This window comes from Ichthyophthirius multifiliis (assembly GCF_000220395.1).
Source record: "Ichthyophthirius multifiliis unplaced genomic scaffold scaff_1120509251212, whole genome shotgun sequence".
Lineage (NCBI taxonomy): Eukaryota > Ciliophora > Oligohymenophorea > Hymenostomatida > Ichthyophthirius > Ichthyophthirius multifiliis.
The window spans coordinates 54,162-76,438 of record NW_004086095.1 but is presented as its reverse complement, the minus strand read 5'-3'; the positions used below and the strand labels follow the sequence as shown (position 1 = coordinate 76,438).

The following is a 22,277-nucleotide window of genomic DNA, read 5'->3' as shown; positions in this document are numbered from 1 at the left end:
TTAAATCTTGCAGAAAGGAGATTAAAAATATAAAAATATCTTCGAAAAAAATAAAATAGAAGCAATATTCCAACTGTAAAATATGAAAAATAATAACTAGCAGTTAAATAAAAGCCACGTGATAAAAATGGAAAATTTTTAAAATAAAAAAATATAAACCCTAATAATAATTAATAAAAATAAATATAGAATAAAAAATAAAAAATATCATAATAAATGTAATAGTGATTATTATATATTTATTAATAATTATTATATTTATATAAATAAATATTTTAACACTTAATATAAAATATTATTAATTTTTTATTTTTATTTTTTTCTAAATTTAATACAAAAATTTGTTTTCTTTCATTTCTTCTTAATAAGTTCAATTTCATCAGTTTATACTTTTTCCTATTTAATTTCATTGATTTTATCAACTAAATAATTTCCAATTATAAGACTTCCAACAAAAACTACTGAAATATGTGGTGAAAATACTGCAAATGATACATAAGATGGTCCAGGACATAAACCACCGAAACCCCATCCTATTCCAAATAAAATAGCTCCCATAATAAGTTTTAAATCTACCTTTCCTTTAGGAGGTACTGAAAATTATTCTTAAAATAAAGGTTTAGGCTATTTTAAAATATAATGAAATGAAATAAAATTAGGTAGACAAGCCGAGGCCATCACAATCATTAAAGATGGATCCCATATATCCATTTAAATTGTTAAAAAATTACATATTTTTTCCCTTTTAATCATTCCGGAAAATATAAGACCAGAAGCAAATAATGAACCAATTAAAAAACTTATTAATAATTCAGAAATTTAAGGCTTTTCGAAATTTTTATAATAATAAAAACAATATACTATATAAAAAACTAATACAATTACTAAAATTATAGGCATCAAAATATCATAATTTATTTTTTTTATTACATTTATGCCTTCTGTAATATTCCAAAAAGGAAAATAATATCTTAAAGTACATGTTAAAACTGCAAAAATCATAAATATACATACCGCAACATAAGACCTTATTGATAAACGAGGTAAGCCACAAACTCCATGTCCACTTGTGCATCCGTTACCTAATTTAGTACCTATACCTACCAAAAAACCACTTAATGCGAATCCAAATATATTTAAATCTTTTAATTATTATTCTGGAGTTGGGAATATGTAGGTTTCTGTGTTTTTTATTTTTTCGAATTTAAATATTAACCAAAATATACAAGTGGTTACTAAAATACCTGAAATAATGGATATTTTCCAATGAGATTAATTATAATTTATTATACCGCTTATTAAACCACTCATACCTGTTATTCGACCTTTCAAATATAAATTTAGAGTCGTTGATAAAGCTATAAGCAAACCGCCAAGTAAGGCTAAAAGAAATTCGAATTTATTTATGTACATTTTTATTTTAATATTTAAAATATTTTTAATAATTCTTTTATTCTTGAATTAAAAATGTTTTTATATCTTTTTTAAATTTAAATATCTTTTTAAATAATAAATATTTAATATAATATTAAATTTAATATTATTTATATTATATCTGCTATCGCTTTACATTATTTATTTTAATTTAGTTATTCGTATAAATATAATATATATATATATATATATATATATATATATATTAATTTATAAATAATAAATTTATAATAAATATTTTTTAAAATCGTATTTTTTTATATTAATTATTTGCAAATTATATCTAAACATATATATAATTTAGTAATTAATTTATTTTAATAATATTTTTAAAAAATTATATAAGACTTTTAATTAGTTAAAATTATATTTTATTAACAGAATAAAAACACATAAAATATATTTTATTAGTTAGTTTAATTATGATTTTTATAATATATAAACAAAAATATAATATATATTTAAGTAAAAAATTTTGAAAATTTGTCCTAATTATCTTTTTTTATTTCTAATTTATTTTTTTAACGTACAAATAATTTTTTTTAATATATTTTTATAGATATAGTTATTTATCATTGGCTTAGCTATCCGTTAAACCTCAACACGATTTGAAATTACCTAAATTGGTCTTAATATTGTATTTTTTTCGAACTATTTGCATAAATAACTTTTTAAATGGCGGCCTTTTAAAAAAAAAAATCAATTTTTTGATAAGTGAACCAAATAATCTTATATCTTTTAATATTACTGATTTTAAAATCTTTATATCGTTAAACAAGCGGTTAATTACATAATAAATTAAACACTTCAATAATTTATAAAAAGCTTAAAATATTATTTATAAGATTAAAATGAAAATTATTATATATAAAAATCTTTAAATATAATCAATAGTGCAATTGCATTTTGAAATAGAAAACTTTCTTGCAAATGAGAAAGCCGAAATTTATTAGAAATTAAAATTTATTCCTTTTCCTTTTTTATTGATTTTTTTAATAGATAAATAAAATAAAATCTCTAATTCATTTAATTATTATATTTTTGAATATTAATAAATGAGAAAGGGTAAATATTTTCTGGAAAGTACTATTTTTAAAAGCTTCATTTTTAGTCTTATATGTTTTTAATACTATTATACCTTCTAAATGGGAGGAAGTGGATTAAAAATATATAAGATAAATACTTGAATTGATACATAGAATCAGTATTTTAAGTTATTAGAATGAAAATATTTTAGATAGTGAATTTATAAAAGATATTATTAATAAATTTTGTATAAATTTTAATATAAATCGAACAGGTTATGTGAAAATTAAAGCCCCAAAATAATTTATATTATTTGATTTTGAAAAAATTAATAAATGATATGTTATTAAAAATAATAGAATAAAAAATTGAATAATAAGTTGAATAAAAATTGATAAAATACTAAAAGAGGAAGGAAGCTTAATTTATATTAAAAAAATGAACATTTTTCGGAAAATTTTTTTAAAAAAAGTAATGAAAACATTGGACATGATAAATATGAATAAAAATAATAGAAAAATATATAAATTTTTTAGAAGTTTTAAAATTAATTAAATATTATTCATTTTATGTCAATAAGGTATATTAAAATATTTATATATTAACTTAAAATATTTTATTATTATTTATTTGAGTAAATATTTTTATATATTTTTTTCTTTATATTAATAAAATTTGTTAAATATAGTATATAATCATATATATATATATATATATATATATATCGTAAAATTTTACAGTAAATACAAAAAGAAAAGCTTTTATTTTAAAAGTCAAACTTTTAAAAAACAGGAGTCTTTCTTTTGGTGAAGAAAGTACTTATAATTATGGTGAATTTCATATATATTGGGAAGATTAGTTAATAATTAAACTCTCTGTTTTTTAGACTTGTTTGACTCAAAAAAACAATAAGTTAAGTTGATTTTAAAGAAGAAATTATTTACACTTTTTTATATATAAAATGAAGTTTTAATATTTGTTTTTAGGGAGGATATTTAGACGAGTAAATTAGTAATTCAACATAAGCTTATGATATTTATAAAATAAAAATTAGTGGATAATGAAATAAAAAGCAGAAATTTATTAAAACAAAGTTTTTAATAAATATTTGCAAATGAGTTTGAAAACTAACAAGTAATATTTCTATTCTAATAAAAAAATGAATTAATCTTCTATTTATTTTAATTTATCTATTATATTTTAGCATTTTGATAAATACCTTATGAAAATGAAGTTATTTATTTTTTTCTAAAAAAAAATAAACTCAAACTCAAAAAATTGATACAGAGAAACTTCTTGTTTTTTTTTTCAAATGAAAAACCGTTTTTAATAAATTAGGACTGATTTTTGTTTGATTTTACGTAAAATTAGTTTCTATTATATTAGAAATTATATAAATATAAACTTTTATTTAAATTATATTTATTAAAAAATAAATATTTTTTAATCTTTATTATTCTTTTTTTTAGCATAAATAGCTAGAATATTATTAGTAATATTATTAGTAATTTTATTAATATTAATTTTTTTTTTTTTTTTTTTTAAAAAAAATAAAATAAAATATATATATATAAAAGACAACAATATGAATTATTCAAAGTATATAATATAAAAAACTATAAATAATATTATTTATTATCTATTTTTATAAAAAGTTGCTTTTATTGTTCAAGTCAAGCACATGTAACATCTTAATGCCCTTAAAAATCTTTAAAATTTCAGAAACCAAAAATATAATTGTAATTATAAATAAAACATAAAATTAAGTAGGAAAAAAAAAATATAGAAATAAAACATAAATAGTACAATAAAGCAATAAAATAAAATAACATAATGATCAAAATAATAACAAAAATACAATTAACAATAATGATGATGAGTTTTCAGATATTGAAAAAAAATAAAGACCTTAAAAAAAGATAAAGTATTATTCATTTATAGATAAAAATTAAATAGCGGATCCTTTATAAATAATTTCTGATAATCCAAAGAAAAAATAAACTGAAAAAACACTAAAATTTTAATAAAGAAATAATTCAAGAGATGTAATAATAATAGAAGAGCGAAAAATAAATAGAGAATAAATAAATGCTTAAGAGATATTTAAAAAATAAAAGTTTATAATTGTAAAAGATAATGATACTTAATCTGAAAAAAACAAAACAAAGAAAAAATATGACGCTTAATTTGAAGATATCATTTAAAATAAAGCTTTTGAAAAAGAACTCGAAAAAAAAATACTAGGAATTAATTCTAATAATAAAAAGTAAGATACACTAGAAAGTTTGATTTCCTCATATAAATCTTCTTTTAAAAATTTTGTTGTTTATGATGATAATGATACATGTTTATATAAAGCATACTATGAAAATATGAATTTGTTTTGTTCTCTAAAATAAAATTTACTACTTAATAAAAGTAATGGAGATAATTGTTTTAGAGTAAGAAATATAAACTATAAACTTTTTTTTAATTAATTTATATATTTCTCTTGTTTAAGATTTACAAAGGAAAAATACATTTGACTAAAATTAATTCATAAGTTGTGACTCCAGTTCCAGAAGTAAGAATATTGACTAATGATAGTTGGACTGCTATTTAATTATTGCCTTAGTTTGAATTTGAGAATGGGAAATAAACTTTTAATATTTTAGGATATGAAAAAGCAATATCTTATTATAAAAAAGTATTTTTATTATTTTATTTTATTAGTTATTGAAAGTAAAGTTTTTTTGTTTGTTTGTTAAAAAAAAAAAGATGGTCTTTAAAAGAAATTATGATAGATTATATTATTTAATGTGGGTTGAAGGCGCAAATGAAAGTAACCATAAAATTATTAACTCTTATGCGGATTTTTTATTGGAATAAAAATATTTTTCAGGGTGCAATTTTGATAACTTTTGTGTCACTCTAGCACATATATCATAAATCTTTCCTGAAATAAAAATATTTAAAAGAAATTCTTCTAGTTAATAAATTAAACTTTTACTTATTTTAAATTTTTTGCATTCTAAATAAATATCATATGATGTAGTTTAATATTGAAAAAAAAAAATTAATTTATAATTATATTTTAAATATATAAATATATATATATATAAATTTAATAAAAAAAAAAAAATTATATTTTTTTATTTAAAATACAATAATATATTGAAAAAATAAAAATGTTTTTTATATAAAAAAAAAAAAAAGTTAATATTATAAAAGTATAATTATACATATATATAATAAAAAAATTAGAAAAAAAAATTAAAAATATCATTAGACATCATCTTAAATATAATCTTACTCAATATTATCTTCAACATCTTTGTAAGGAATTTTTTCTAAACCATAAACAAAATTACTATTTTACTATTATTTTTAAATTTTGAAGATACTAGGTGAAGTTTTAATTTTGCTTTTTTTATTGATAGAAGGAGAATCAAGACTTTATTCTTCTTCTTCTTTAACAGGATTGAGAATTAAATTATAAACTAAAATAAAAATATAAATATAAATTAATATGTAAAAAAAATTATAAATATAAATAAAAATATAAATATATATAAATATAGAAATAAATATATATAAATATATATTTATATTTATATTTATATTTATATTTATATTTATTTTTATATTTATATTTATATTTTTTTTATATTTAAAAATTAATTTTTTAATATTAAATTTTATTTATTTATAAAATAAACCTTATTAATTTCCTTATTCTGGATTATCTAATTAATTAGGCAGATTACTTTCTGATATACTTTTCGTGTCTAAATTTTAAAATGGAAGTGATATATCACTTAAGGAATTTTTAAACGAACATTATCCATTTATATTATGTACAAAAGAGGTTAATTAGTCGTTACTTATTATAAGTTAAGAATTTATCAAGGTTTTATCTTTAGGTGTTTTGTTTTCTTCATCTATGTTATCGCTATGCTTTTTTAAATTGCAAATATTTTTTAATGAATCCATTAATTTCATTTGTTTTTATTTCATTGGACTTTTTTTTATAAAGCTTTCACTTGTATTTTAAAAATCATATGACTTAGTCGGTTTTTACTTTTATTATTAAAAATATTAATGATTAAGAGCTTCTTATGCAGTTATTCTTCGTTTAGGATCTTTTTCGAGCATTTTTTTTAATAAATCGAGTGCATTTTCTGGTAATTCAGTGTACATTTTTTATGTAAAGTCTATTTTGCATTCTTTATTTAAGTTAAGAACTTCATTGAATTTTGTACCTACAAAAACTGATTATTAAAGCAAACTTTATATTAAAAAAAAAAAATATATTTATATATATATTTTTATTTTTATTTTAATAGATATATATTTATCTGTATTTTTTCTATTTATATTTATATTTTAATATTTTTAAATTTTTCTTTTACAAAATATGAAAAATAACTCCAATACTAAACATATCACAAATAGAAGTATATTTTGTGTCTACTTTTTCTTAATAATTTGCTACTTCAGGTGCTACATAACCAGGAGTTCCACATTTATTAAAAATAAATGCTTTAGAATCTTCGAAATCAGCTAGTCCAAAATCTGCAATAACTAAATTGTCTTATATATTGCTATTTTTAAAAATTATATTTTCCGGTTTTATATCTCTATGCATTATTTTTCTTTCTTATATATGTTTAATTCCATTTAACAGTTAGATCATATATTATTAGATTTTCTCGTGTTAAAATTTATGATATTCTCGGTTTTTCTTTATTAAATTATACAAAGTAATACCTTCCAATATTTACAAAGCTATATAATATGTTTTTTTGCCCTCATAGCAACCTATAAATTAGATAATATTTTCATGAGTTCCTAGGCTTTAAAGAATTTTAACCTCATTATAAAGTGATTACTTGTTTTTTTTTATTTTTTTGTTTATTTTTTTTATTTTATTTTTATTTATTTTTATTTTTTTTTATTTTTTTTATTATACTAATCCGTTTGCAGATTGCTTTAATTTTGATTTGGAAAAACATTTTACAGCTATTTTAAAATTTGTTATTCTATGACGAGCTGAAAATACCTTTTTTTGCTTGCTTATTTGTTTGTTTTTATTTTATTTTTACACGTGCATAGTTCCCTTTACCTATTTAGGCTAATATTTCATATTCGTCTTAAAAATGATGTTAAAATACATATTTGCATAAGTAATCTTTTAATTATTATATTATTATATGTTATCCTCGAAACTCGGTGATTTTTGTGGAGCCGTCGGGTTATCTTTCTAATACTTTAAAACCGTTGTACTCAAGTGTTTATGCTTACTTATTTAATTACCATTAAACACAGTCTTAAAGTTTTATTTATAATATTTTTGATGGAGTTTTTTGATATGCTTCCTTTTTTGTTTTTTATATTTTTGTTTTATTTATTTTATTTTGATTTATAAATTTTTGTTTTTCTAATTATACATTTGTTATGATAAGATTATTTTTATCAACAAAAATGTGCATTAATTTATTTTATAGAAATTTTCTTTTAGTTAATTATATGTGCATCTAACAATTTGAATAATCAAATTATAATTAAGTTTTCTTATTTGACATTTATTTGTTATAATATATGATTTTTTTTTTAATGAAATTTATATATCATATATAATTATAAATATATATTTATAGATATATATTTATATTATTTATACAAGCAAAAAAATTATAAATAAAGAATAGTATATAAAATATATTTTTATAATAATAAATGAAAATAAAAATATTTAAATACATTTAATTTAATTATCATAATTTTAAAATAAATGTATTAATTAATATATTTGGGTATATAAATATAATTGAAAAAAATATTAACAATTCAGTTTAAAATTCAATAAAGACAAAAATAAAAAATAAAATATATAAATAATATAAATAAATAAATATATACTATATATTTATATTAATAAAATCAATAAAATATAATCATACAATATATAAATATAATTAATATAGATAAAATTTATATTTTATTTTTTATTAAAATTTTTAATATAGATTTATATTAATACATAATAAAAATTTTTTATCATTTTATATTATAATTATTTTAATTTTTAAAATAAAAATTATTTAAATTCTTTACAATTTAACTTAAATTAATTTAATAAAAATGATAAAATGTAAAAATAGCATTATTTTATATATATAAATATTAAATTATTTATTTTTTATATTTTTTTTTGTTCAAATATTATTATTATTAGTTGAATCATTTCCTACTAGATTTTAGATCATTTTATTATTTTTCTGTTATTATTCTTTATTTTCTTATGGTTTTGGAATTCTGAAACCACCTCCGATTCTAGTATTAGTTTTTTTCTCAATATTAAAATTATTAGCATCTCCATAATCTTCATCATCTTATATTTCAAACTAAGGATTGTTATTTAAATTACTATCTAGTTAGTTCATAGATTTAGCATTATATTTATCTTTAATTTCTCCAACTTTTTTTTCTAAATTATTTCCTTTTTACAAATAGTATTATAAATCAGTAAGAGGATTAGAATTTTTAAACATGAGTTCGGCACCTTTTATAAAAACGTTGCTTTTAACAGGATTATTAGCACTTAATTTTGAATCAAAATTAGTATTAGATTTGCATATATTTGGATTAAATTTTCCATTCTATTATTATTATTGATTATTATTTTATTCTTAATTATTTAAATTGTTTAATGTAGGCTATTCTAAATTATTTTATTCTAATTAGTTTTAATTAAGATCATTAAATGTAATTTGTGCTTCATTTTGATTATTTTTTACAATTTATTTATTTTAATTTTCTAATGTATTAATTTTATTTTTAGACGTTTATTCTAAAATCTCATTTTCTTCTTTTATTGCCTTCATTAGTTATGGAGAATTAATTTTTTCGACCATTTCTTATGCTGAAGCTATTTTCTTTTTGTTTTTTTCATGTCTTTATTTTAATTATTATTACTTTAATTAATATTCGGTATTATCGAGTACAATTTATTATTGTTATGAGAGGTTTTTTTGTTTTTAAGGACTTTCTTCGAAGTTTGTCATTTATAGTCCATTATCAAATTTTACTTGTTTTTTTTTACGTTTTTAAATATTTTTTCTCCCTAATCGTTATTATTATGAATAAGAATGACATTGTTTGTTAATTATTATAAAGGAGTTAAAGGAGTATTTACTTCTTCATTTAAACTTATTTTTTTGTTCCTTTATTATTATAAAATGTTGTTTTTTATTTAAGTCGGGTCGTCCACTATTATTTTTTTTCCAGGAATATTTTTCGCTTATTCACTATCTTAGTCTCTTTCACAAGTTTTGTCTTCAATTTTCTTTTTTTGTCTGAAAATATTAAAGATTTTAAATATTTTATCACATTAAATAGTCCATTCAAATATAGTTTTGAAAAAAAAGATTGGAATTAGAATTTAAAAAAATTAAAGGATAAATAAGACTATTTAAAAGGGAAGATTTTAATTTTTGAAATCTTTGAAAAATTCAATCAAATATTAATTTGTGTTATAATCTGAACATTCTAAAACCGACATTTTTTCAAGATTTTAATTCAGAATAATAACTATTGAAAAAGTATATAAATTTATAATGAATTAACCAAGTATAAAAATCCAAGTAATAATTACATAGTAATTTTTTATTCTTTTATAATATATTATTCTGTAAAAAGAGGCTATTAATCCTATTAAAATAAGTAAAAACCAATTCAAGGCAATACTTGTAATCCATAAATTATTAATGAGTAAAATCTAATCTTCAAGGTTTATAAAAATTTACATATATTTATTCCTACAATCGCCTGATTATTTCCAAGGAATATAGCTTTTTGTGTAAAATCCGTAAAGATTATTCGAATTAAATTCGAATTGTGAAAGTTTAAGCATTTCCACGTCATAAGAATTAGCCTAAAATAAAGTTTATTCATCTATTTATTTTACTTTGATGAATGTTTAGTCTTTTTCTTCTATACATCCGCTTTTGAATTTATTCAAGAGAAAATATTCATCTCTTTTTTCAGTTAAATTATCCTTTTCTTTATAATATTTGCATACTCCGTCTCCTTCACTTATAATTCCTAAAACTAGAGGAAGATTAGAATCAGCATATTAGCTCGCGAACAAAATATCGCCATTTATAAATTTTTAAATAACTTAATATCCTTGGTCATTGGGAGAATTGGGGCCATATTGGACAGAATTTAAAGGGCATTTATAATTTGTAGGAATACAAAACGGCATTAGTGTTCCTCCGCATTATTTTACTTCTTTCTAACTGCAATCAGATTTTATATAATTAAATCCAGTTGCCCTTTAAACACACATTTCAAATTTTTCCTCTCCAATATTCCAATAATGAAATACTTTGGATTATATAGGGTATATTTTTTTACAATTGTCTTATATTTATTATCCTGTGCATTTTGCTTTAATTAATTTATTTTAATATAGGGGATTTTAAGAATCAGAACAGTCACAGCCTTCTTATGTTCCTGGAAATTTGTAGTTTATTAAATATTCGTTACAACCTTATTTACTAGTGTATATTTCGGTTATTGGCTCAGTTTTCCAATTCAAAATAACATAAGAGTGGTCTAATGGTAATTTCGCTAAATAAGGAAAAGATCCAGATTGGATCAAAGATTAAATTAATGTTAGTATTATTAATGTTACGGCTATTATTTTAGAATAAGATCCTCCCCAACTTTATTATCGTTTAGGAGAAAATGGAGAAATAATTTCCTGATTTAAATTAGAATTAACTTGATTTTGGCTATCTTCATCGTGATCATTTATCATTTATAATTAATTTTTTTTTTAAAAAAAATAAATATTTATTTATATTTTTATGTAATATTTTATTTTATTACTTTATTATATTTTTTTATGATTTCGTTTGTTTCAATTTTAATTTAATTTTTTTTAAAAAAAAAATTTTTTTTAATGTATATATATTTTTATGTAAAATGTAAATAATTTTTCATTCATTTTGTTTAAAATTATATTTAATCGCTATAATAAATATTGATCGATTCAATATTTAGTTATTAAATTAAATATATTTAGAAATCAATTAATATAAATATATTTTATTAATATTTATTTATTTTTAATATTATATTTCTATAAAAATATATTTTATTACATTTAAAAAAGTCTAATCAACTTATAATTATAAAATATTAAAAACAATTTCTTTTAAATTTGAATTCATAAATAAAAATGTTTTGAAAACTTTTATAAGAAATAAGAAGTTTTTTAAATAATTATTTAAAAAAAAAAAAATTATATGATTTTAAAAGCTAATATGTTTCATCACTACTTCTCAAAAAGGCTTATTTTCAGAAAAAAATATTTTAAGATTATTATTTTGAAGGAGATTCGAAAAAGAATTAGAAATTTAAAAGATTTAAAATTATTGAATACAAAGAATTAAAAATAAAAATATATTATATTATTATAAAAATAAAATAAAAAAAACTAGATTTATTTATTTTTTATATAAAAAATTGTATAATATTTATTTAAATAATTAAAATATTTTATATATAACTAATTATCTTTTATATGTTTTAACAAAAATAATTTATTTTATTAAGCATTTTAAATTTTATATTATTATTTTAATATTTTATATTAATAATAATAAATATTTATTATTAAATATTCTTTTTATATTTTTATTTTTAATTTCAGGTAAAAAAATATATTATTTAATTATTTTCATTTAATAAATATAAATTATAATTTTTTAATAATAATAAATAAAAATTTATATTATTAATTTTATTAATCAGATAATTATATGTAATATAAATAAAACTATAATATATATATATATATTAAATTATATGTAATTTTATAACAATTAATTCTTTTTATAGAAAAAAAAAAATAGAGTATTATTTTATTTATAAAAAAAAAAAATCTGATGATAAATATAAAATAAATATTTTTTATAATAAATAGTAAAAAAAAATCAAATAAATAAAAATGTAAAATAATATAGAAATACAAAACATATCTAATTTTAATGTCTTATCTTAAAAACTTTAAGGAGAAAACTAAATTTTATCATTTTTTTTAAGAAGATTTGCTTGTGAGAAATTAAATGAACTATATAAATAGAAAAAGGCTTAAAATGATTCTTAATAAAAATAATTTTGTGATATATTAAAAAAGTGGCTTTAGGAATTAGAAATTACAAAATAAAGTTTAGGGCAATAATTATTTTCAATTGAAAAAAATAAGCAATAAGTAATATAATACATAACAACCAATATTTACAATAAAGCTTAACAATAATTCTAAAACTAAGAATATATAAATGATACAATTTAAAATTTTTTTATGGCATAAAAATGTTTTGAAATGTTACAAACATTTGGTCCTTTAGGAAATGATATAATATAATTAAGTAAAAAAAAATATGTTATTATTAAAATTATTTTATATATAAAAAAAAGTTAATGATTGCTAATAAAAATAAAATCAAATTTAAAATTTCATTTAGAATCCACATTTAATTTAGTAAAAACCTTAAATTAAAGATTCAAGTAAAAATAAATAAATATATATTATATTATATATATATATATATATATATATTTATATTTATTTTTATAAAATAGTTTCTTTTTCAACTTAATAACAGCTATAATAAGTAAATTTTAGTAATTTTTAAAATCCTTAAGTTTAAAGTCAAAATAATAATTGCTAATAAAATATAAATAATCAAAATTTTAATGATTAAGTTATTGGATCCAACTAAAATATATAAGTACACTAAGACTCTATTTAAAGTAAACTAGCTATGAGCTAAATAACAAAACATGATAATGAATCTATAAATAGAATTCTAAAATATAATCAAGAAAAAGGTATATATTTATAAACTCCGAAACAAACATAAGTTGGATAAACTTAATAACCTTAATTTGTATAAGATTCAAAAGTTTCATAATAATAAAATAATTAAATTGTAAGCATTTTTCATAATAAATAAATATAACCTCCTTTAATTCCTTTAAATAATGATTTCAGTGTTTAAAGCGATAACATTACTAGTGGAGGAGATATCAATTTTTAATCCTAAAAAATGAAAAATTTTGAAAATGATAATTTTGGAACACCTGGATTTGATATTTCTATGGGTTAATAAAAAGACATAATTTAATTATAAGAAGAACAAAAAAAAAGACAGTTAATGTAATAATAATAATTAGAACTTCAAAAATAATAAGAGGTATAAAATTAATTAGAACTTTAAAAACAATAAGAAATTTAAAAACAATAATAGCTTTAAAAATAATTACAAAACTTAAAAGTATAAAATGAAGCTAATGAAATAGTTAAGGTCGGAATTAAAGGAACTGGTGTTATTAAATCTAAGGCTATAAAACTATGCGAAAATGCCATTAGTTAAGTTAATTAATATAATCTGGAGAAAGGTAAATAATTAATTAAGGAAGCTATTGATTGTTTGGAAAATATTTAAATTAAAAATTAATGAAATCTTTATTATTTATATATTAGTTTTTTTTTAATTTTTTTTAGACAAATAATATATAAATTATATAATACTTTTTTATTTAATTTTATTTTAAAAAAAAATTAATTATTATATTTATTAGATAGACTTATTTTTTATTATTATAATATATATTTTTGCTTGAATTATTTGAAAATATATATTGAATTTTTTATATTTTAAATAGATATATTTATTGATATTTATATATATGTAATATCATTTCACGATTATAAAAAAATTAATTTTAATTTAGATAAAATTAAATTTTAAATAATGAAAAGAAAATAATATGATTAATTTCAAATAGCAAAAAAAATGAAAAAGCTTCAAATAATTAATTTAATTTAAAAAAAAATTTAAATTTCTATTTTTTAATAATAAAATTATAAATTATATATATATTTTAATATATATTATCATATATATATATTTTCTATTATTTATCGTATTTGATTTTTGTGATTAAATAAATATATATATATATATATATAAATAAATAAATAAAAACACAAAAAACAAATCAGAAAATGTCAAAGTTAGATGATTTCGTAATATTAAAACGTTTAGGTGAAGGTTCATTTGGATCTGTATATTAAGTTTAAAGAAAAAGCGACTAAAAGATATACGCTATGAAGAAAGTAAAGATGTTATAACTATCAACAAAAGAAAAAGAAAATGCTTTAAATGAAATTCGAATATTGGCATCTTTAAAAAATTAAAATGTAATAAAATATAAAGACGCATTTTATGATGATTAGTCTTCTTTTTTATGCATAATAATGGAGTTTGCATCAAAAGGAGATTTATTAGGTTTAATTAATGATAAGAAGAAAAAAAAATAGTTTTTTGATGAAGAAACAATATGGAAATATGCAGCTGATATGTTGATAGGGATAAAAGCTTTACATGATAAAAAGATTATTCATAGAGATTTAAAAGGGGCCAATATTTTCATTGCGGATGATGGGTCATTGAAGTTAGGAGATTTGAATGTTTCGAAAGTTTCTAAATAGGATTTTGCTATTACTTAAACTGGAACTCCTTATTATACGGCTCCAGAAATTTGGCAAAATTAAAAATATGATTATAAATGTGATGTTTGGTCTTTTGGATGTGTATTGTATGAAATTACGACACTTGAGCCACCTTTTAAGGGTATTTCTATGGAAGATTTGTATAAAAAAGTACTAAGAGGGATTTATTAACCTATTAATTTGTAAAAATTCAGCCTTGATTTGTAAAGGTTTATTGATTGTTGTGTAAAGGTTAACCCAAGATCAAGAGAAAATGTAGAAAATTTAATAAAAAATCCATTTATTTAAAAATATGTGGATTAAGAACTTTTCTCAAAAATGTAAAAGGAAAAATTTCAAGCTGAAAAATAAGAACTTCTTTAAACTATAAAATTACCTTTTGGAGGAAATTTAAAAGGAATAAATATGAAATTACCAAAGGCAGCTTATGAATGTAATGAATAAATTAAATAAGAAGAATATAAATCAGAAAAAAAAACTTAATATACATAAGGAAGTAGACCTCATTCGGCTGTAGTTTCAGGAAGTGCTTAGAAATAATAATAAGTAGTTTAATAATAATAATCAAAATAAGTTTAAAATTATTAATAATAATAAGGGAGTTAGAAATAAAATAATGTATAATAATAAAATAGTAATAATTATAATTATAATTCTCCAAATATTGTAGTCACTAAATAAAGATAATTATCAGCTTAACCTGCTGCTGGAATGAAAAGATATTAGAGTAATGATGGAATTTATTAAGGAAAAAATTATTTACCACCTATTAATGATTATTAGAAGTAAAATCATAATAATTATCATTATAATTAGTAAAATTAAGATTAATAAAAATAACTTAATAGAGTATTATTTATATATATATATATATATATATTTATTTTATTTATTTATTTTTTAAAGTAATATTCAAGAGATAGAATATAATCTAGAAACTCATAAGAAAGAGGAATTAATGAAAATAATAGAAATTTTGTAAATGAAAATTCGAAACCTTAGTTAAATTATAAATATAATTAACCTCCTTTACCTAGCAAATTACCAACTCCTTAATCAAAAAATAGCGTTTTACCTCCAAGACCTTATGGACAAAGACCTTTTTGAAATATATATATATATATTTTTTATTATTTAATTTTTTTTTTAAATAATGCTATTGTTTTATTGATTTTTTTTTGTTAAAGATGTTAATTTTTATATTATTGTTGAATATAATTATAATTAAATAAATATTTTATATTTTTTTATTATAAATGAATTAATTTTAAATTTGTATATTTAATAATAACATATTTTTATTTATAAAATATAAAATCATCCAAATTATATTTTGCTATAATGAGTTTTTGTAAAATTAACTATTTCCTTAATACATTAATCTTTATCTTCATTTACAATTGTGCTATAAAATCCAAGTTTTCTGTAGTCTTCTAATTCTTAATTTGCAGATTACATTCTTGATTTATAAATTTCTTCTTCTAAATTTTATTACCTATTTATTATATATTTTAAATATTAAAATAGCATTAATTACTTTAATCTATATTCTAATTATTATAAATCTGGAGGAATTAAGTATATATAATTCCATTCAGGGTTTTATTTATGAATTTTTTTCGCACCTTCAATATCAATTTCTAAGATTGCAATCTTTTTTTGTTTTTTTTTATATAAAAAATAATAATTAAATATTTTCTATTTTTATCAAAATAAATATACTTTTTAGGATTATATTATTGATTACAATTTTCCTTTATGAGTACCATAATATTCACCTTAAAATATACAATATTCGATAAAAGATTAATTTCTAATTTCCTATTTTTTTTATTTTTAAATTTAACTTTCTTTTTTTTTTTAGAAAAAAATAGAACTTTTTCAAACTCTTCTTTTGATACAAAAAAATATTCAATACCATCAGTTTCATTCTATTAAGCTTTTCTTGTTGTATAACTTATTGAAAAATCAAATATATTAGGATATTCTTTTAATAATTATTTTATTATTGTTCCCTATAATATTTTATTTTTAAAATAATAATTAAAGATATAAAAATTTATATTATATTACTTTTCCAACACCAGAAGGACCAGAAATTATTAATGGATCGAAAATTATTTTATCTTTATCTATATTGTAAAATGAAAAAAATTCTCTACAATATTCATATACATTTTGGGGCTTTTCTAACATTATGTTTGTTAAAAAATCATTTAATAATTCTCGGAGTTCAGGATGTTTTTATATATATTATTAGTGTTCACTTTTGATTTCATTTTTTATATTATAAAAATAAGTTTTTAATTCAGAATCAAATCCTTCCATTTTTAATATAAAAAAAAAAGTTATTTTTTTTTTTTTTTTTTTTTTTGATTAAATATAATTTAATTTTTAAAATTTATTATTATTTATATATATATTTTTTCTAATATAAAACAAAATATAAACTAATATATATTGAATTTAATAAGTTTAAAATTATATAAATTTTAAAGATAAGTATCTATCTCATTATTAATTGTTTTTTATTTAAAAAAAAATATACAATTAATAATAATTTATATTTAAAAATATATTAACACTATATTTTTACATATATAAAATCTTTTAGTTTTTTATTTCAATTATAACAACTATTTTTAATTATAAAATAAAATGTTAAAACCATCTCCTATCCCCAATTTCTTAAGCAAAACATCTTTTAGTCCTAAAAATTTATAAAATTAAAATAATAACTCAATAAGGACAATAAGATAAATTGATTAAAAGATTTAAAGTATTACATTTTCACAAAATTTAGCTTAATAAAAAATGAGTATTTAAGAAAATTTAAATTAATAAGTAATATAAAACTTAAAAACTCAGAAAAATTAAAAAATAAAAGTTTTACTAATTTAAATTTTGAAATAACTGATAAATTTAGATAATAATCAAATGAATACAGTTCAAAAGAAAATTATTTAAAGTAAAATAATAATTTATTAAATAAAAATGATAGTATTATTTATTCGGAAAACTAAGAAAAATATATTTAATTATTAACACTAAAAATAAATTCATTAAATGAAAATTTTTTAAAGTCTAATATTGTAATTGCTTAAAAAAACATTATAATTTAAGAATAAGAAAAGTAATTAAATGAAACTAAATAAAAAAATTTATTATTAAATAATTAAATTGCAAAAAATGTATAGAAAAAATAAAAAATAAAAAAATTATATTATTTTATATTGTTAAGGAATAATATATATAAGAAATAGAAAATCAAATGTAATTATTAATTTAAGAAAATAATAAATTAAATGAAATTTGCTAATAAAAATGTTAAAGTTTAAATCTTTTAAAAGATTTTGAAAATAAAATAAAAATCCTTATTTAAGAAAACGAATAACTATAAAATATTATTGAGGAGAATAATTAAACTGTTGAATATAATGAATTTAAGATTTAAAAAATTTAATAATATACACAAGAGTAAACATAGATAAATAAATCTTTATAATAAAATATTTAATAATTCGAAATTTAATAATAAGAATTAAAAAATTATTATAGTGAAGAAATAAAAAAGTAAAAAATAAGATTATATATAAAAGAAAAATAAAAAATAGGTTAAATCAAGAATTATCAAACAAAAATAATGAAATAAATAATTTATAATAATAAATTAATATTTTAAATTAAGAACTTTAATAATTAAAATAAAGCTTTACCTTATAAAGTTAAGAATTTAATTAAATAATTCAAGATAAAGAATAACTTTTAAATATTTCGAAAAAAACTTAATTGAACTTAGTAAAAGAAATAAAGAAATAATTAATAAAACTGAAGATTTAAAAAACTTGAAAATCCAATTTGAATAATTTAAATAAAGTGATAGGAATTGAAAAGAAAATGAAATATATATATTGTGTATAAATATTAAAATTTACATATATATATATATAAATATATATATATAAGTAAATAAAATTAATAATTTTATTTTAAAAAAATGTTAATTTTTAAGTAGAAAAAAGTTAAAATTTATATAATTAAAAACCATAAAATAAGTTTATAAAAAAGAAAGAAAAAAAAAAAAAAAAAAATTGAAAGAAATTTTCCGAATTAATTTAAAATAATTAATTATAAGATCAATAATAAAATCGAAGCTCTTTTAGGGATAAAATAATATAAAAATACATCTTTAGATTTATTTAATCATTATAGATTTTTAGATGTATTTAACCATTATAGATAAAGATAATAAGGTTCTTTAAAAATATAATCAGTATAAATGGGTAGAAGTGAAAGTAAATAAAATAAAAATGAATAAATATATGAATTAATTAATTTTTTTTTTTTTTTTAAGGATATAATTTAGCTAATTTATAAGAATTTTATTTGTTTAGTTAATTAGAGAAGATTTTTTTTAAAAAAATTAAATTAAATTAAAAACAAAATCATGTATTATTTTATACTTTTATTAAAAAAAATATTCAATTAATATTAATACTTAGAAATAAGAAAAATAAATATAATAAAAATTTATATGAAAATATTAAAAATAATAATATAATGAGTAATAAATTAAAAACTCATATATAAAATAAATTTTATAAAAATTCTTAATAAGTATTTTTTTTAAATAAAAAAACATAAAATAAAGCAAAAGGATATTAAAAATAATTATAAATTTATAAAATTACTGTTTTTTTTATTTAATTTAGATGATACATCATTTTATATATATATTAATTTCTAATATGATTCTATTTATATTAATTTTTAGAATAGTTTTTTTGTTTATATTACTTTTTTGAATGGTTTTTTTTTATATATTTTTATTTAAAAAAAATTTGATCAAAGAAGAAAAAGGCCATAATCTATTTTTTCTTTATTATTTATTGTTTTTTCTTTTTTTAATTAGTTTAAATAAAATAAAATAATAAAGTTAAAATTTGATATTTATTATAAAAAACTAACACATTTAAAATTAAACAAAAAGTAAACAAAAAATAATTATATTAAATTAATTAAAAAAGTAAAGAAATTTGTTATATTTAATAGAAATAAAAATACAATTTATTGCGTATATTATCAAATTTTCCTAATTATATATAAAATACGATAAAAAAATATTACATAAAGTAGGTTTTTTTTTATTTTTCATTAAATAGTAATTATTATCAAACTATTAATTAATTTATATTACAAAACTAAAATATGTTTTAAATTTATTATTATTTTATAAATAATAAAGTAAAATATCTATAAAATAAACACTTATTTAAATTTGAAAAAAAACAAAAAATGTAGATAAAAATCACTATTATATTATAAGGTCTAGTATTTTTATTAAAAACAATATAAATAAATTCACATACATTTGAAAATGCAAAAAACATAAAAGAGTTAAATAGTGAAAATTTCGTTAAATTAACTGGAATCGGAAATAAAATATTAAAATAAGATTCATTTATAATGTTTTACGCAAATTGGTGTCCACATTGTTAAAAATTTGCACCTATTTTTGAAAATTTAAGTGAGAAAAAAGATAAGAATCTATTAATGGGTACTATAGATTGTCCTGAGAATGATGAAATTTGCAATTCTTTTAATATAGAAATATATCCCACATTAATTTATTTTAATAAAGGTTTGAATAAAAAATGTAGATTTGAAGGATAAAGAAGCTTATCTAAAGTATAAATATTTATTAATTAAAGATGTATGTTTGAAAATGAAGAAATAAATTTTAATTTTAAAAAGAAAGAAAGTATATAAAATATTGTAAATTAACATAATGAATAAATTGAAATGGAAAAGAAGAAATTATTAAATGAAAATATAGAAAAAATCGAAAAAACTGAAAATAAAGTATAAATATAAGAAATTAAAAAACTTGTTAATATAGAAGTAAGTTTAGATAATAAAAATTAACTTAAAGATTAAAAATATTCTTATATATTACATTTTAGACTTATTCTTTAGTAATTAGGACCTTTTGTGGTTACTATTTTATTTTGTGTTTTCTTATTTATATTTTATTATTTATTTTCTTGTCTATGCTTTGGTTAAAAAAAGGAAGTTAAGTTTATTTCTAGACCAAGGATTCTTTAAAATAAAAAGCATTTTTATGATAATATTGAAGATGATTAAGATAATTAAAATTTGCTTTATAATTAAAATTATTATTGAATTAATTATTTATTTGCTTTTTTAAACTATTAAAACTTTATTTGTTTTTATATATATATGTATTATAAAAAAAAAATTAAGATATTATAATAAAATTGAATTTATAATATTAAAATATTTTTTTTAAAAAAAACAGGTATTACATCAAAATTAAATAAAAAAAATATTAATATAGATCATAAAAAAAGGATGGAAAAAATAGTATATGATATTTTACATAATATATAATCCATTTAACATATGATTGGAATGTATTTAAAATAAAAATAGTAATAAATGAATAGTTTAAATATACAAAAAGATTTGAAAAACTATTATTTTAAATTTCTCAATATTTTAATATTTATTTATTTTTTAAAAATTTTTAAATATTCCTTTTTTTTTTTTTTACAAATTTATTATGTTTTATTTTAATAATAATTAATATTTGTAATTAATTTTATTTATTTATTTTTAAAATTAACGATTTTATCTAAATATATATGTTTTAATTTTTTTCTATTTATCCTTATTTATAAATATTTTAAATAATCTTAATTCTAAAATAAAATAAAATTAAAATTATTTAATACAAGACAAAATATTTAATTTTAAATATATACGTATGCCAATATTAATAAAATTCTTAAATTATTTTTCAAGTTAATTCAAAATTTTTTAATAAAAAAAAATAATTTTTTTATTCATATTGATAAAAGAAATATAAATAATAGAATATAGTTAAAAAATATTTCAATATTGTATTTTTTTAACTCTCAATAACGAATAAATAGATTAAATATAGTTTTTAAAAAATATATTTAACCCAAATAATAAAGATTCTGAGTCAAATGAAGTTGAAAATTTAGCAATTAAAATAAATTATATAATATATTTTATAAAAGTCGAAAATGATTCAAATTTAAAATCTAAAAAAAATTATCAGATGAAAATTTTGTTAATAAATAAAATCAAAATTTTCACAAGAAAGTTTTACTCCTTAATAAAATAAATATTAAAATACATAATTCTGATATAAAAAACCCAAATGTAGTAAATGAAATAGAAAATAAAATTATAT

General features: G+C 16.6%; 5 protein-coding genes across 5 annotated transcripts, besides 28 other annotated features; 1 reads left to right on the top strand and 4 right to left on the bottom strand. All coding sequences in view use genetic code 6, as the record gives it.

Annotated features, from left to right (window-relative positions):
• Positions 1 to 351: 351 nt before the first annotated feature.
• IMG5_160950 (hypothetical protein) lies at positions 352 to 1,311 on the bottom strand (the record flags this gene model as incomplete). The annotated part of the gene is made up of 2 exons (XM_004030403.1): positions 352 to 624; positions 1,015 to 1,311. 2 exons carry the CDS (start codon positions 1,309 to 1,311, stop codon positions 352 to 354), a joined length of 570 nt encoding a protein of 189 aa, XP_004030451.1.
• A 285-nt stretch (positions 1,312 to 1,596) lies between these two features.
• Positions 1,597 to 1,640: a microsatellite.
• A 1,502-nt stretch (positions 1,641 to 3,142) lies between these two features.
• Positions 3,143 to 3,185: a microsatellite.
• A 757-nt stretch (positions 3,186 to 3,942) lies between these two features.
• Positions 3,943 to 3,976: a microsatellite.
• Positions 3,977 to 5,721: 1,745 nt separating this feature from the next.
• IMG5_160940 (protein kinase domain protein) lies at positions 5,722 to 8,007 on the bottom strand (the record flags this gene model as incomplete). Its single annotated transcript, XM_004030402.1, has 6 exons — positions 7,890 to 8,007; positions 7,545 to 7,817; positions 7,412 to 7,501; positions 6,852 to 7,330; positions 6,159 to 6,727; positions 5,722 to 5,939 (listed from the first exon to the last, which is right to left on the bottom strand). Exons 1-6 carry the CDS (start codon positions 7,974 to 7,976, stop codon positions 5,722 to 5,724), a joined length of 1,716 nt encoding a protein of 571 aa, XP_004030450.1. The 5' UTR covers positions 7,977 to 8,007.
• Positions 5,929 to 6,041: a microsatellite.
• Positions 5,930 to 6,041: a microsatellite.
• Positions 5,949 to 6,041: a microsatellite.
• Positions 5,978 to 6,049: a microsatellite.
• Positions 6,040 to 6,112: a microsatellite.
• Positions 7,335 to 7,404: a microsatellite.
• Positions 7,336 to 7,407: a microsatellite.
• Positions 7,820 to 7,853: a microsatellite.
• Positions 7,821 to 7,858: a microsatellite.
• A 64-nt stretch (positions 8,008 to 8,071) lies between the features above and the next one.
• Positions 8,072 to 8,112: a microsatellite.
• Positions 8,113 to 8,314: 202 nt separating this feature from the next.
• Positions 8,315 to 8,356: a microsatellite.
• Positions 8,317 to 8,358: a microsatellite.
• Positions 8,359 to 8,657: 299 nt separating this feature from the next.
• Positions 8,658 to 11,266, bottom strand: IMG5_160930 (hypothetical protein; the record flags this gene model as incomplete). Its single annotated transcript, XM_004030401.1, has 2 exons — positions 8,658 to 9,101; positions 10,409 to 11,266. The coding sequence occupies 2 exons, from the start codon at positions 11,264 to 11,266 to the stop codon at positions 8,658 to 8,660; spliced, it is 1,302 nt and encodes a 433-aa protein (XP_004030449.1).
• Positions 9,103 to 9,140: a microsatellite.
• Positions 9,233 to 9,282: a microsatellite.
• Positions 11,267 to 12,067: 801 nt separating the features above from the next.
• Positions 12,068 to 12,106: a microsatellite.
• A 75-nt stretch (positions 12,107 to 12,181) lies between these two features.
• Positions 12,182 to 12,249: a microsatellite.
• Positions 12,250 to 12,438: 189 nt separating this feature from the next.
• Positions 12,439 to 13,979, top strand: IMG5_160920 (hypothetical protein; the record flags this gene model as incomplete). Its single annotated transcript, XM_004030400.1, has 3 exons — positions 12,439 to 12,884; positions 12,934 to 13,023; positions 13,099 to 13,979. Coding segments are annotated over 3 exons (1,416 nt in total), but the record flags the coding sequence as incomplete, so codon positions are not given.
• Positions 13,038 to 13,081: a microsatellite.
• Positions 13,039 to 13,092: a microsatellite.
• Positions 13,684 to 13,781: a microsatellite.
• Positions 13,686 to 13,779: a microsatellite.
• Positions 13,980 to 14,390: 411 nt separating the features above from the next.
• Positions 14,391 to 14,433: a microsatellite.
• A 1,136-nt stretch (positions 14,434 to 15,569) lies between these two features.
• Positions 15,570 to 15,632: a microsatellite.
• Positions 15,633 to 16,351: 719 nt separating this feature from the next.
• IMG5_160910 (hypothetical protein) lies at positions 16,352 to 17,252 on the bottom strand (the record flags this gene model as incomplete). Its single annotated transcript, XM_004030399.1, has 4 exons — positions 17,108 to 17,252; positions 16,912 to 17,049; positions 16,757 to 16,855; positions 16,352 to 16,687 (listed from the first exon to the last, which is right to left on the bottom strand). The coding sequence occupies exons 1-4, from the start codon at positions 17,228 to 17,230 to the stop codon at positions 16,352 to 16,354; spliced, it is 696 nt and encodes a 231-aa protein (XP_004030447.1). The 5' UTR covers positions 17,231 to 17,252.
• A 1,421-nt stretch (positions 17,253 to 18,673) lies between these two features.
• Positions 18,674 to 18,715: a microsatellite.
• A 507-nt stretch (positions 18,716 to 19,222) lies between these two features.
• Positions 19,223 to 19,275: a microsatellite.
• Positions 19,276 to 19,791: 516 nt separating this feature from the next.
• Positions 19,792 to 19,859: a microsatellite.
• Positions 19,860 to 22,277: the final 2,418 nt, after the last annotated feature.